General features: G+C 41.7%; 1 protein-coding gene across 1 annotated transcript in view; it reads right to left on the reverse strand.

The window, feature by feature from the left end:
* The window catches only part of Cad87A (cadherin 87A), an 811032-nt gene that overhangs the window by 124004 nt on the left and 670944 nt on the right, over nucleotides 1-16084 (reverse strand). Inside the window, exon 4 of the mRNA XM_083131271.1 lies at nucleotides 5239-5447. Within this exon, the coding sequence (XP_082987397.1) occupies nucleotides 5239-5447 (209 nt within the window). The remainder of the gene's footprint in view (nucleotides 1-5238; nucleotides 5448-16084) is intronic.

Here is a 16084-nt window from a genome sequence, read left to right on the forward strand (position 1 = left end):
TGTGTGTGTGTGTGTGTGTGTGTGTGTGTGTGTGTGCATACATACAGAGAGAGAGAGTAAAAGAGAAGTACCTCGAATTTTGAGATTTTTCGAATTGAGCAATCTAACACGCTGTAAACGAAAATTTCCATACACAACTGATAATAATTGGCGTAAAATTTCTTTACACTTTCCTGCAATCAGCGATTCAGACTGATATACTTCTGTAGTTTTCCTTAGTCACTCCAGGTGAATGCAGGGATTATCTCTTCAATGAAGGCCACAAACAATTCCTGCCCTCCTTCTTTTTCAGTTCAAAACCAGTCATCTTCTCACCAAGATTAAAATCACTCCCCCCTCCCCAGCACACATAAACAATATAAATCAGTTCATCTGGCCAGCAATATTTTCCCCATTTCGGGGAGAAAAAACCTTTTGCTGAATTTCCTTCTATCCTAGAGCAATATCTCTCGAGATGGCAACACTGAGACCGGTTCGTCTCCCCCGTCCCACTTTCCCCTCTGGGGCACGCGGCACATTTACACTGAAGGGACCAAATTAAGGAACAACGGAAAATAGCAAGCCAACAAATGAACACTGGCATGCGTGTGTCCTTTTTTAGGTGCACGCAAAATAAAGAAGCGCAATGGATTCTGGGTCTGTTACGTTCCTTCTCTCGCACAGGATAATTACCTGGCCGTGGTCATATTACTGTAATTCGAGAACTGCGATTACACAGATTTATTCTTTACGTTTATGGCTCAGGTCTGGAGAGGAGTTGCCGAGCTCATGATTTTGATAATTATGGGGCAATTAAAAATTATTGTGCAAAAGACCTTACCCATCCCTCTTTTTCCGTAGAAGTAATTATAATTCAACAACCGAGTTTCGTCTACATTTTTTACAAAAAGAGAAAAAGCTGAAAGTAATTTAGCAACGAGCTCATAAAAAAATCCATCTCTGGCAGTCTGAGAAAAAGTGTCCAGAAAAAGCGTCGCTCTCAGAATTTCACAGATAACTCGGAAACTGTTAGGGGTGTAAAGATGAAATTTTGTGGAAGGAAGACCTATCAATACTAGCCCAATGTACCGCAAGTTATCACAATCGGTCCATCTGCTCCTCCGTGAGAGAGAATATTAGAAAGCAATTGACCACTTCATTTCTCAGAAACTGCTTTGATTGCAAAGATACAATTCGGTAAACTGGATTATTTTTGTATATTACATCATTCATATTTCTTGTGAACTATCTTTATTATGATCTTGGTAATGTAATTTGTGGCATCCAATATTGAACACTGTAATTGGGCATGCGCCTGTTGTGTTTCAATTAAATAAATAAAGCCCTATTAAAGGTACCATGAAAAGAGTATCATGCTTTATACAAGGATGTATTTAGAGGGGGTCCAGGGGGTTCAGACCACCCTCCCTAAAGACTTACCAAGTACTGAAATTAAATAATAATTTTTAATTTTTTAGTGCTTGTTGTGTAATCGAGGGTTATTTATTTCCACGGAACTTATGGGAAGGCAAGGATTATATTGGGATCACATGGTTTTGAAGGGTAGCATAAAAGAAAATGTATGGACGCAAACTTTACTTCTGGCGTAGTGGTAACGTCGTCGGCTTGTAATAAAGGAGTCCCGAGTTCGATATCCCGGTGGAGGCACACTGCACAGTGGTTTGGATTCCACTTTAAACTGTAGGTCCAGTCCATATTAGCCTATCTGTGCATAAAGTGGACTTAAAACAACATTTCAATAGATGAATCTAACATCCTTTTTTTGTTATTCACTAAATATTCAATTCTCTATCTATTTGACATTAATTTCCTAGCCAGGACAGTCGTTTTTATACAAATTTTAGCGACCAAAAGTACATGTAAACTAGAACATGAATAGGTACTGTTGGATCTCTATTCTTATAGTCTTTTTTACCTATTCATAAAAAATAACAATAAAATATTAATTAATTTACATATTTCATTAATGTTATTAATTTAATATGTTTATTTTAATTTAATCATTTTATTATATTATTTTTTCTTAGATACTTGGTTCGGACCCCCGAAATCACGGTTGTTAAAGGTTCAGGAATTTAAAACAAATTCAATTCGGGTGCAGGAGAGAAAAGCAGCAAGCGTAAATGGGTTCTGGACCGTAAAGAACCTTTTTATCTGTAAAGTATTTTAATTCGGTACAGGAACCTTTTTTCTGAATGAATTTAAATACGGTCCAGGAACCTTTTCTTCAGAATCAGTTTAAATAGCGTCCAAGTTCCGTATTGAAATGAAACAATACGGAACTTGGATCGAATACGGACCTGACGATAAACAATTATCCACTTGTGAGCATGAAAGACTAATCCAGGTGCTGGCTGTCTAGAGAATCAAGGTAGAAATGGGCGAAACGCAAACGCTGCAGTCACGTTACCCGTCTCCATGTAGTCCCATTCTATCGCGCGCGTTCCTTCCCTTGGTTGTAGCAACACCTTCCGTCGCTGTTGTGATATCTGCTGGGAACACAGCAGCCTTACGTTACCTCATCGACGGCTCCTATTGGCTGCGGTTCCTGGATCGGATGCCAGAGCAACACGTGACGGGTTTGTTTGAACTCAATGTGACGCCATATAGTCCATTGCGTTACGTACAGTAACTCTTCGACAAGGGAGTTTTTTAATCTGGCTCACGAGAGAACAACAGCGTTTTGATTTATTCCCTGCGCTACGTTTTCTACAACCGCAGTGTGACATTCCAATGTAAAACGTACTCGCGGACATTTTTAGAAGGCAACTTTTAATCGGTCAAGCCTGGTCTGTAATTGTGAATAAATTCAATCCCGTACTGGGAGAGAAAATCAGACAGTGTTTAAATCATTTCAATTCGGTCCAGAAACCTTTTTTCCGGATAAATTTAAATTCGGTCCAGGAACATTTCTCCAGAATGAATTTCAATTCGGTCCAGGAACCTTTTTTTACGGAAGAATTTCAATTCGGTCCAGGAATGCGAGAAAAAAGGTTCCGGTCCTGCAGCGGAACCCAATAGAACGCATTAGAATTTATGGGTTCCTGGACCTTTAACAACCCTGCCCCGAGCACAAATATGTGAAATGTTACAATATCGTGACTGGTCTATATGCAACCCAAATGACAACCGTGCATTTTCGGTTGTATAACTGTCAGGAAACCTAAGGTTCAGTTAGGTTAGGGCAAAGTATATAATATAGTTGAGGGTTAGGGCATGTGGAGTGGACCTTAAGTTTTCTGACAGTTATGTACCCCAAAAGGCAGGATTGTCATTTGGGTTGCATATAGACCAGTCACTACATTGTAACATTTCTCATATTTGTGCTCGGGGCCGGTTTTTCGTTGAACACACTGTACGTTGAGTTGTGTGACTTTATAACAGCTTACGCGCAAGATTCCTGCATAGCTATAATTTTAATAACCAATAGAATTTCTCCCAAGCCACGTGTACTTGTTTACTCACACTTCATTCTTGCAGCGGACAGAGCATAGTAATAAGAGCCTTGCCACAGAATAACCCGCACCTCACGTCATTGAAGCAGCACTTAGTGTAGACGACATAAAATTACTCAGTTCCACTGGTGGCAGATACGAGACAAAAAACGTCAGCAAGTTGGTGAACAATTTCTCGGAAAATGGAATGAAAACATCAACAAATATATATTCTAGCCATGTCGAGAGAAATATGGGTAAAACTAAACAAATGAACATATGGGAGTGAGAGGGGAAAAGGGTCAAACGCAGCAAGGAAAATAAGAATAATACGGAAGGTGTATCGCCGAAGGACATTACCAGAGAAATGTACATAGTGCAACCGAAGTCTGATGTAAAGCAATTATTGTTCTCCATTGTTTATTTTTGTGTGTGTGTGTGTGTGAGTGCGCGCGCGCGCGAAATGAAGACTACGTGTGCAAAAAAATATAGAGAGAGACTTCAGCAAAAAAAAGTGCAAATAGAACACAATTTTTTCGAATTTCTATTTTTCAAATTTTAAGGCCACGAAGTTATCTATTGATTATAAACATTATTTTAATTTTATTATTATTATTACATGTGTGATGCTGGGTTCGATTCTCCACCCCGAAATATAATTCTAGGCACGTGCCTGTCCCTTCATCAATTTGATTTAATCATCGCTTATCATCATCGTCGCGATTAGCAAAAGTAGCAGAAAAGTGACATTAACAAACAAAAATACATATCTGGATGAGATGTTGTATTTTGACCTCTTCTTTCACTATAAATACACTATTATTACTACTCGCAATATCACACTGCAACAAGTGCACCTAAACCCTCTTGCGGGGTGCTTTTTGAAGAGATTCAAATGCCAATCTCTCTTCTCCGTAGTACACCATGGACTGACTTGTTGCTAACTAACGATACTCTGGCGTCTGGACCCAGAGTCAAGATAACCCTCTGTGCGACCTGCGTCCTGTCCAAGCGTGTTTGCGATTGTTCGTTCTTCATTTTCATCTTATCACCTTTCATCCTCAGGTTCGCGATTATCCAAAAGTGGCAGAAAAAGCGTCGTAAAATGATGCAAATCAATCAACTGTCGTAACATTTTGTAATTACTATAAGCTTTATTATACAGGGTGTCCACAAAGTCCTGCTACCGTTACAATGACACAACTTCTAAACCATATGAGATAAATACATGCATTTTTTTGCAACGTGTTCTACAGCTCTCAAAGTTTTATTTACAATTACAACACTTCAACCTGTTCGAGAACTTCTGTAATCCGTGTTTCTTCTCCTCATTGGTCTCTAGATGTGAGGGACCTTTTGGATAGACATTTCCCTGGGAGATGGATTGGCCGCAATGAACCAATCTCCTGGCCACTGCGCTCCCCTGATATCACTTCCTTGGATTTTTTCCTTTGGGGGTATGTCAAGGATCATGTCTACGAAACCCCTGTTCCAGATCTTGTCACACTTCGTACACGCATTGCAGAAGTTCTCGAACAGGTGTTGTAATTGTAAATAAAACTGAGAGCTGTAGAACAACTTGCAAGAAACTGCATGTATTTATCTCATATAGTTTAGAAGTTAAGTTTCATTGTAACGGTAGCAGGACTTTGTGGACACCCTGTATTTGCTTAATTAACATCACTAGACGAGACATAAACATCAATACTATAGCTATTCTACAAATGAATTTCGAAAATTATTACAATTAATATGAAATTATAATACATCTTGCTAACTTAGCGTTTATCATAACGTTACTCACCTCTCGATCAAGCGGCTTGACGACTTTAACTTCCCCCGTGGCAGCGTTGACCGCGAACCTGTCAGTCCCTCGAAGCCCGTATCGAACCGGCGACCCCTCCGGGTCGGTGCCTTCCAGCCTGTACACGACGTCCCCCAGCGGCGTGTTTTCCGATATCACGTGGTTGTTCATGTCGCTGAGGAACAGGGGCGGCAAGTTCGCCCGCGTCACTGCAAATAGAAAGAGAAAAGAAAGACATGTTTCAATTTATTCAACAGATGTAGAGTTGATGATATAAGACACATCGATTAAAACTAAAACGTATGCTTGATATTTGCTTCGGAAGCTATGCCTCAAGCACCACCACAAGCGTTTCGCCTGAAAGTATGCAACCTGTTCGGCATGTAATGCGCAGAAGCGGGCGATGAGCTCTGTGGCTCTATACATGAGGCTCCAACTCACCGAGCCATTGAGCTATTTCCCCACATTAAAAATGCACGACGAGCTAGCAAGTATGGATTTAATTATTACGATCCTTTGTTGGTTTATCAAAACTTCAAGACGTATTATCATTTCTTCACAGCACTAAGACGCGAGGGGACTCGGGTTCGAATCCAGGAATGAGCACGTGTTTTCTTTGTGAGTGTCCCTTCATCAATTTCATCATATCATCACTCATCCTGATCCTTGCCATTCGCCAAAAGTGGAAGAAAAGGGACGCTAAATAACAAAAATAAAATAAAATAAAATCACATCAAATTATTACTTTTAATTTCTCTGCAAACAGAAGGTGTCATTTCTTAAAGACAGTTCAAAACATGCAAATACTTTTCTTAAAAACAGTAAAATTTAAAAACTTGACCCTACTCATTATCATACTGCTTTTTACTATGTCAAAGAGAAGGATGTCAATCATTTATATTTAGATGAAAATGTATTTAATTTTGATCCACAATATATATTAGGTTGTGTGAATAGGTTGTCACAGATATTGAAACGAGTTCCAGATGACGTCGATCTATCGGCAAATCCAGATCGTTCTGTCGAAACTTCACTCAAATATTGCCACTCTTCTACAGTCTATTCTAGCCAAACACCTCACGAGCTACTGGAAATGACCCTGTGAACGAACTACCGAGAGCTCGCGATCGACGGTTTGGCGACCTATACCATGGGTTTCACTTATAGCACACCGTTGTCTACTAACAGTAGGCGGAATGTTGTTCGGTTAGGTCTGTTAGGTTTAGTTCCCTTAGCATAAATACACTGTAGTCTTCTTGGCTTGGCCAAAAAGGCATTATTTATGATAAGACTTCTAAACCTAACATGCCTAATACAACAACGAGAACATTTATCGTGACGTCAGTAGACGACGGTGTTCAATACGGTGTCCGATAAATGAGACCCCTACACCATTGGGTCTCATATGGAAACGCTTTTTTTAGCGAGGCACTGTCTCGTTTGGACATAAGTGGTTAACACAGCGCGCTACGACGCCAGGAGTCCGGGCTTCGAATCTCGACCTGGGCATGAGTGTTCTTTCATTACTTTCATCATATTATTACTTAGTCTTATCTTCGCGATTAGCTAAGAGTGGCAGAAAAGCGATATAAAATAAATCAAGTCAATAAATCGGTTGTTGAAACTAAAATACTTACTACCTTCTAAATTATATGCATTATGTATGTAATTGAATTAAATATGCCACTTTATTAATATAAAATGAATTCCCCATACGTCTGCTTTATCTTTCCTTGTCCTGAGAAGATGTTAAAATACTAAAAATATAGTAGCTGAAGGAATAAGGCTGCGTTTCGAAGAGGACATAATAGTAATGATAAGTTTATTCATACATGTTATTATACAACAGAAACTTCAAAACAGAACTGCATTGAAACTGTAAGCAGATGGAGTAGAGAGGATGTAGAGAGGAAGTAGAGGGTAGGCAGAGGAAAAGGTGTGAAGAATGAGCGAAGGATTCACGGAAAGTTAGAGAGAGGGAGAGAAGAACTTTATAGAGAAAAGTTCCCCAACTTATTAGTCCGTACGCCGTGAAATTTCACTGACACCCTATACACACACACCTATAATTGTATATATAAACATACGTATAATCTATGAGAGAGAATAGGAGTTGTCACGACATGTTGGAATGAACATCAGAGACCGGGTCCCTAAGGGGATAATATCGTTGTGTGGACGGAAACCCTATCTTCACCCTTATTGGAAGAAGCCTAACCAAGTCTTCAGAACAAATCCTCATTGACGGGACCGAAAATGTCCTCCTCTCTCTCTCTCTCTCTCTTTCGCTGCACCAACGGATCGAATTAGGCGGATGTCAGAAGGAAAAAGTCGCCAAAACGGAGGAAGACCAGAAGGGTTCGGCCTATCCTTTTAGAAAGTCTGACATTTTGATCAGTGCACCAGAGTTGCAAAGCATGAGAGGGCTTACAAAAGGGCTCACAGTGTCTACTAAAGAGCAGGTCCATGATCCAACTAATGTTTGAACTCTAAAGTCACAATCTTGCTGAAAATATACGAGGTTCGTTCAAGAAAGTTCCGATCTTCCTCAAATAACGTGCCGAGTTTTTACATCTAATATGCTTTAAACATTTCACATCCATATAGACAATACTACTGCGCAATTGTTTATTTCCTCAAGCATGGATCATCGACAATACAGACGAAGTAAGATTTTTCAGCATCACTTTCTTTCACGAATTCACATATCAGTAAAAGATGTTTCCATTGAGGCAGAAAAAAACAGTGTTCCCCGACTGAGACAAGACTTTTGGTAGAGATAGAGAATAAAGAAAGTAAGAAATAAGCAGAATAGGAGTGATAGAGAACAGGTACTTAGAAAAGAATGAAGGAAGATTTAATTAATAACACAGAGAAGAGAACGATACAGAAACCGATATGAAGAGGAGAAAGGGACGTAGAAATGAAGAGCGACATAGTAACAGAAACATGCAGAAGAAGAAGCAAGGCCGCATAGAGAAGGAATGAGATAGAACAGAAACGGAAGGATGTAGTAGGGGATAACCAAACACGCAGAGAAAGATGAAGCAAGCTAAAAACAGAATAGAAACAATAACACAGAGTAAAAGAAATATACACGAATGGAGGAGTAAGAAAAGATCAGAGAAAATGAGTGAGATAGTAAGGAGCCAGGAAGATAGACACAGACGCAGGGATGAGATGAAACCAGGCACGTATCTAGAAATACATTTCGAGGGGATCCGACAAAGTGTCTCAATAATAATAATATAATTAGAATAATTATATTAAATTAAATTAATATTAATTAAATATGTAAATTAATACTGTATTGTTTTTATTACATGAATAGGTAAAATGATGGTAACAGCATGTATTCATTATCTACCTTATGTGTAGTTAAGATCGCCAAAATTTGTATAAAAACATCTGCCCTGGCAAGAAAATTAATGTCAAATAGATAAATAATTGAATATTTATTGAATAACAATTAAGTTAGATCCCATTGTAAAAATAATTGTACGGTGATCACTTTTAATTTCCTATTACAATTGACGAGAAGTAAAGTTACTGATTAATATTTTATGCATCCGATCATAAGCAGTAGCGTGCATAAATCTTTGGAACTGTCCTTCAACGCCGTATGAGCCAAATTCCTTGCCTTCAAATAAGTTCAGCAGAAATAAATAACTATCGATTAGGTTATTATTATACTCATATGGAAAACAATTATATTTTGATTATTTAATTTTAGTAACTGATAAGTCTTTCGGGGTGGGATCCGGTCCCCTAAATACGTCGTTGGGTGGAACATACAGAGAGAGAGAGATAGAAATGGATGAATAAATTTTAATAACACTGGATAAGGGAGATGAAAGCCAGAAAGGGAGACACACAGAGAAAGAGGAAGAAAATCAAATGGAGACATGTGGAGGAGGGATAAGAGACGGAAACAGAAAATTAGAGAAGACAAAGAAAGAGAGTAGATAAATAGAGGGATATGGGAAAAGAAGACAGAAACGTGAAGATGTGGAAAAAGAGGAGCAGAAACAGAGATTAAAAAGAGCGACAGAGAGAGAGAGAGAGAGGAGAAAAGGGAACTAAATGGGTCTGAGAGGACTTGTGAGGTACCGACCTACAGGACCTCTACCGAAAAGGACCAGCCAGTCCGTGTCTGTAAGCAACGAGAGGGAGGAAACAAAGAGACGCTGTCGCGTTCGCCCTTCCCGAGGAGCACTTGGGCGTTTCGAAGATCCTCGCAGAATACCTCAGTGGTCGTCGAGAGCTTTTTGCAGAATTGAGCCCGGAATTATTCAAGCAGCACGATCCTCTAGTACGTTCTTCCTCCTCGAGCAGGAGAGTCGCAGGAATTACGTCGCTTGGAAAGAATGATATTGGAGGGGAAGAGGAGGAATGAGAAAGAGACAATAGAGAAAAGAAGAGTCACGCCAGAGCATAAAATTTCACGATTCTGCATGCTGCATCCTTTCCGGAATTTCACTAAGCTGCGAAAAAGAGGCGGGAAGCACATGCGGAAGATTACGTCACTTCCGCTGGCAATTTTGTTCTACCTCCTTCTTGTCGGGTTCGGCTGTTTAGGAAGAATGAACATCACCAAAAATATCTAGTTGGTGAATCTTAATCAGCGAAAGGAAAAGAAAATATTTTTGTCTCTCTTGTCCTTGCTGCTGAATTTACACCAGGGGCAGCTGTCTATCTACACAGAGAAGGTTAATAGCACCCACCGTGATCTTCAGTTCACAACAATGGGATACAGCCGCCATGAACTGACAGCTTCAGCAAAATCAATCTCAGTAACAATGGTAGCTTAACCCAAAAGTTTATCAAAGTTTGTTACTGGTCTTATACTAAGACAGAATAACCGGGACTGAATATACTGTTGAAAGCGGGATCAGACTCTGAAATGAGCCCTCACCGAAAATCGAATCAAGGAACCCAAGGTTGTAAGGTGAGAGCAATTTGATACAACATTTTGACTTGACATAATGGTTTCTTCGTTCTCTCAAAACATGCCAACAGCATTTTTGTACCTTAAATGCATGCTGTAGTATTTATATTCAGGTTATTTAATATTGCTTACTTACCACTATGGGTTAATCGCCATAGGATGAATGATGATTAGATGAAAAGTAAATGAACAAGAACAAAGGAACATCCACCCGCTTCCAAAAACAGAAGGATATAGAATAAGTCATTTTTAATTTAAAAAAAGCTTCGTGGGCGTGTACAAATGTGCAATGTAAAAATCAAGATGTTTTGTCAGAGCAGAATCAATTAAATGACATTTTCTCATTAACCCATTCTTGGGGACAAAGTATGCAAATGTAATATAGTACGAGGGTCACTATTTATATTTTGAGCCTAACAATGAAAAAACAGGAATTTGGCATTGAAAACTGCTTTATTGTTTTTCGAAGTATTCTCCTTTATGGTCAATACACTTTTGCATTCGTTCGAACCATTTGTCAAAGCAGATTGTCCAATCTTCTTGAGACACCTCCATAACATGGTTTTTGAACGCATCAACGGCGTCTTCCGCCGACGAAAATCGTTGTCCACGCAATTTATTCTTGACATTCGGGAACAAGAAGAAGTCATTGGGTGCCAAATCAGGAATGTACGGCGGATGACCCATCAATTCGATTTTTTGACTGTTCATAAAGTCGGTTGTTAGACGAGATGTGTGACAGCTGGCATTGTCTTGATGAAGAATGATCCGACGGCGTTTGTTTGTTTTCCGTATTTAACCGAAGACCTCTGGCAAACAAATTGTTGTGTACAATTCAGAGTTGACCGTTCTACGTTCCTCTAAAGGCACAGTTGCCACATGACCAGTTTTCCCGAAAAAACAGGCGACCATTTGTTTCGATGTGCTTCGAGCGCGAACAACTTTTGTTGGATTGGGTTCATCTTGAAACACCCATACAGTCGACTGCTGTTTACGTTCCGGCTCATATGCATATATCCATGATTCGTCACCTGTTACAATCTTATATATACGTCTTTTGAAGCACCACGATTGTATTTAATGAGCATTTGTTTGCACCAATTGACGCGAGCGTCTTTGAGTTTTTGTCAAATTGTGTGGGATCCAACGAGAACATACCTTTCTCACAGCTAAATGATCATGAATGAATGAATGAATTAAAATTTCTGGGTGCGTCCGCACGTACGGCCATTTCGCACCCTTCTGTGTATACGGGGTAATGTCACCTTATCTAAAATTCTGACTTAAAATTTAAAAAAGGGGTGTAGATTGCCCCTTAAGAAAAACTAAAAGTGCAAGGTTGTAAAGAGACCTGCACGAGACAAACACAACACATTAAAAAGTCAGAAGAAACAAACTAAAAAACCTCCTTACAGACGGTGGAAGAGTCCAGCTCTTCGCAAAAAACTAAAAACATTTGTTAAAATACTGCTGTCATCACCCAAGAGGGGTGACAAACAGCCAGAAAGCTTAAAAGTCTGCCGGAGGTAAGCAAGATCGACACATTCAACGAGAATGTGTCGAATGCTTAATAAAACATTGCAAACACGACACAACGGAGGGTCCAGCCCTTGGAGCAGGTGACCATGCGTAAGACGGCTGTGTCCTAGACGCATGCGGGTAAGAATAACTTCTTCTCGCCGAGAGGGACGGGACGAGGAACGCCAAGCACCTACGGTGGGCTTAACAGCGTGAAACTTGTTCCCCGTTTCCGCATCCCACTCGGCCTGCCAAGCGTCAAGAAGGCAACAACGAAACACATTCCGCAGGTCATTAGTAGGCAATAGGTGGACGAGAACGTCGCCATCTGCATCAGCAGACTTGGCGGCAGCATCTGCTGCTTCGTTCCCCAGGATGCCAACGTGGCTAGGGACCCAACAGAAGTGTACATCCGCGCTGGTAGATAAGGACACAAGCCGTCTAAATATGCGTTGCACTACCGGATGCCGGGAATACGGCGAATCCAGAGACTGCAACACGCTGGTCGAATCGCAGCACACAAGGACTTTCTTCAGCCCATTCACATCTGCAAAGTCCAGTGCCTTTAGAATGGCGTACAACTCTGCCGTGTAGATGGAACAGGCAGGATGTAGCGAGTAACTGAAACTTTGAGAGTCTAGGACGAAGGCGCAACCAACAGATTGCACTGTCTTGGACCCATCCGTGTAAAACACATTAAAATTGGGGTGCTTCGCACGAAGTTCTAAAAACCGTTGCTGGTATACAACCATTGGTGTTTCTGCCTTTGGAAGGGCAGTCAGAGCGAAATCGATTGAAGGTGCAGGAAACTCCCAGGTCGGGAGAGGCGGAATGAGTGGAGAGACGCCAGGAAGATCACTGTCAACACCAAGTGCTGACAGGATCTCGTCTGCACGAACACCAAATAGTCTAGTGACACTAGGGTGGAGCCGGTACCTTGCCAGCCTACTCTCGTCGGAGATGGTGTCAAATGAAGGATGTGAAGGCATCGAGCGAAGATGGAGGAAGTCGTTCACTAAAAGCCGCTGTCTTCGCAGAGACAGCGACGGCTCAGATGTCTCTACGTACAAACTGGCGACTGGACTGGTCCGAAAGGCACCAGAGCACACACGTATACCAGCATTGTGGACGGTGTCTAGGATGCGAAGTCTAGATGGACGGGCAGAAGAATACACGACACATCCATAATCAAGCTTCGACCTGATAAGTGCACGGTACAGGCGAAGCAGTACCGTCCTATCAGCACCCCAGGAAGTGTGAGATAAAACACGTAAAAGGTTGAGAACTCGAAGACAGGAGAACTTTAACTGGCGAAGGTGAGGTAGCCATGTTAATTTCTTATCGAAAATGAGGCTCAGGAAGCGGACCTCATTCACGAAGCACAGGGGAGATTTCCCCATGTACAGGTCAGGATCGAAATGACATGTACGCTGACGACAAAAGTGGACACACACGGATTTCTCGGATGAGAAGGTGAAACCTGTTTGGGAGGACCACTCAACCAAACGGTTTATCGTCAGTTGGAGTTGACGAGAAGCTGACGCGAGATTCCGTGAGCGACAAAAAATCGTGAGGTCGTCTACATAGAGGAGGCCATGTACAGGGGAAAGAATGTTTGCCATAACACTGTTCACTGCTATGGCAAACAGAGTCACACTTAATACGCTGCCCTGCGGGACACCGTTCTCTTGTTCGTGAAGATCCGAAAAGGAGTTCCCAACACGTACGCGGAAAAAGCGACCTGATAAAAAGTTTTCAATGAAGTACGCCATATGGCCACGGACGCCCCAAGAATGGAGCTGCTCTAGGATGCCAAAGCGCCACGTTGTGTCATATGCCTTTTGGAGGTCCAAGAAAACTGCAACTAAATGTTCCTTGTTGAGGAATGCATCCTGAATATGTGTTTCCAGCTGAACCAGATGGTCCAGTGTGGAACGGTTGGAGCGAAAACCACATTGAAAATTGCTTATCAATGAGTTTTCCTCCAAAAACCAGGTGAGACGCTTGTTGATCATGCGTTCCATCAACTTGCACACACAGCTAGTTAAGCTAGGCCTGTAACTCGAGGCTGCGGTGCGTTGTTTACCTGGTTTCAGGATGGGAACAATAATAGCTTCTTTCCAGGAAGTGGGGAAAGAGTCCTCCAACCAAAGCCTGTTGAATACCGCCAGAAGGAAATTTCTTGCACCAATGGGCAAATGACGAAGCATCTCATAGTGGATCTTGTCCACTCCAGGAGATGTATTCTTAGAATCTCGAAGCGCCTGATCGAACTCCCGTTCAGTGAATGGAGAGTTGTATGGCTTCGGTGTTATGACTTCGAAAAACTAGAGGGCGTCGTTCCTGACGGTTCTTCTCACGGCGGAAACGTGGTTCATAATTTTCAGAGCTAGATGCATCAGAAAACTGCGTGGCCAAGATATTAGCTATGTCTCCGGAATCGGTGTACAACGTCCCATCGTGCTCCAGAGCGCTCAGAGGAGTAGATGCACCCCCCTGGATGCGACGTACTTTGGTCCAAACGGCTTTCGACGAAGCCTGCTTCGTCAGAGAAGACACGTATTGGACCCAGCACGCCTTTTTACTGGCTCGAATGAGCCGACGGGCACGGGCACGTTTAATGCGGAACTGCTCGAGGTTTGCGGCAGTGTGGTTCCTATTAAATCGATCGAGGGCATGATTGCGGTCCTTGATGGCTGCACTGATCTCCGCAGTCCACCAGGGAACTGGGCGTCGCCTCACAGGTCCACTGGGATGTGGAATGGAGGTGAGTGCAGCATCATGCACTCGTGACACAAAGATATTTAAGGCGTCGATTGGTGGCAAAGTGACGCTAGATCGACTTCAATGTCCACTGCACGCTCGAAGGCACCCCAGTCGGCCCGACTGAGATGCCAGTGAGGGTGTTGTTCAAGTGATGGCTGAAGATGTTCAAGAGTAAGAAAGAGTGGAAAGTGATCACTCCCACAGAGATCAGGGTGAACGCTCCAAGATGTTGTAGGAGCAAGGCTGGGACTGCAGAAGGACAAGTCCAACGCAGAGTGTGTGCCTGAGGAAGGACTGAAATATGTGGGAGTCCCATCATTCAGCAACGTTAAACCTGATACCTCACGGAATTGATCTACAATTTGACCCCGGGGCTCTGTACGAACGGAGGAATATACAAAGGAGGTCCTCAAGAGAGAATCGCTCCTCCCTTGTGATGTAGACACAGCACACAGTTATTGGCTGTGGTAAATGGACCCGCACGGCGACAGCTTGGAGGGGGGTGGTGATCATGTTATATTTTATATATGCTGGTGGAACTAATGCCTATGGTTGCCTCAATCTCACAGTATGTCACATGACGATCTTGCAGTATTAGGTTTTTCACAGCATCAATGTTTTCTTGAACAACAACTGATTTTGGACGACCTTCGCGAATCTCGTCGGTGAGCGAATGGCGGCCACGTTTAAATTCGTTATACCAACGTTTCACAGTGGCAAAGGATGGGACTTCATCGCCAAATGTGGAAGTAAGTTGATCGATGCACTCTTGTCTTAATAATCCACGTCGAAAATCGTAAAAAATCATCGCACGAAAATGTTCACGAGTTAATTCCATTTTATTGTTGTCGCTCAATCTCCAAGGCAACATAAACAACACAAATGAAGCTATTGACAAAACATTTGAAGTACGTTATGGTCAATAATGCCAGACGATTCGGTGCAAACGTCAAATCGCGCCTAACTTCAATCAGTGTTGCCAAGGCTCAAAATATAAATAGTGACCCTCGTAAAGCAAAATGTGGTGTCTGTGAACATTTCTAGAAGTTTGAAAACAAAGCCTCGAATCCAGCTAGAATATGAGCTGCGGACAATGGTGGCTTGAAGCATAGTGCACCTTTCGGTTACAATTTCAGCGCAATACATTGTAATTGAAATATAACGTGTTTTTTTAACATCTGTTGAAATAGATCCTATGGAAATCCGCCCAGGGACAAAAAACAACAGTTTCTTGGTTTCCACCAGGCATTGTATGGGAATCCACGTTACGTTTTGTGTGCAATGCACACAGATAATTGCACAACTGAAGCCTCTATGGGGACAACAATTGAGATATTAAAATAGAAGTTATGCCGGCCTCCGTGGAGCGTGGCGAGGGCTTAGAACAGCGGATACAACGTCAGGGATCACGGGTTCGAATCCTGGTCTGGGCAAGGGTTTTCTTTGTAAGTGTCCATTAATTTCATCACTCATCCTCATATTCACTATATTTAGTGCGAAGTAAAATAAACCAAATCATTCATGAACAAAGTTATCTCTACAGGAATACAGAAACAAGTGCATATAATGAAATACCTAAAATAAAATATCCTTTGGCCAGAGAGCATAAGAAAG

The sequence above is a fragment of the Lepisma saccharinum genome, chromosome 11 (genome assembly GCF_977018435.1).
Source record: "Lepisma saccharinum chromosome 11, izLepSacc3.1, whole genome shotgun sequence".
Classification (NCBI taxonomy): domain Eukaryota; kingdom Metazoa; phylum Arthropoda; class Insecta; order Zygentoma; family Lepismatidae; genus Lepisma; species Lepisma saccharinum.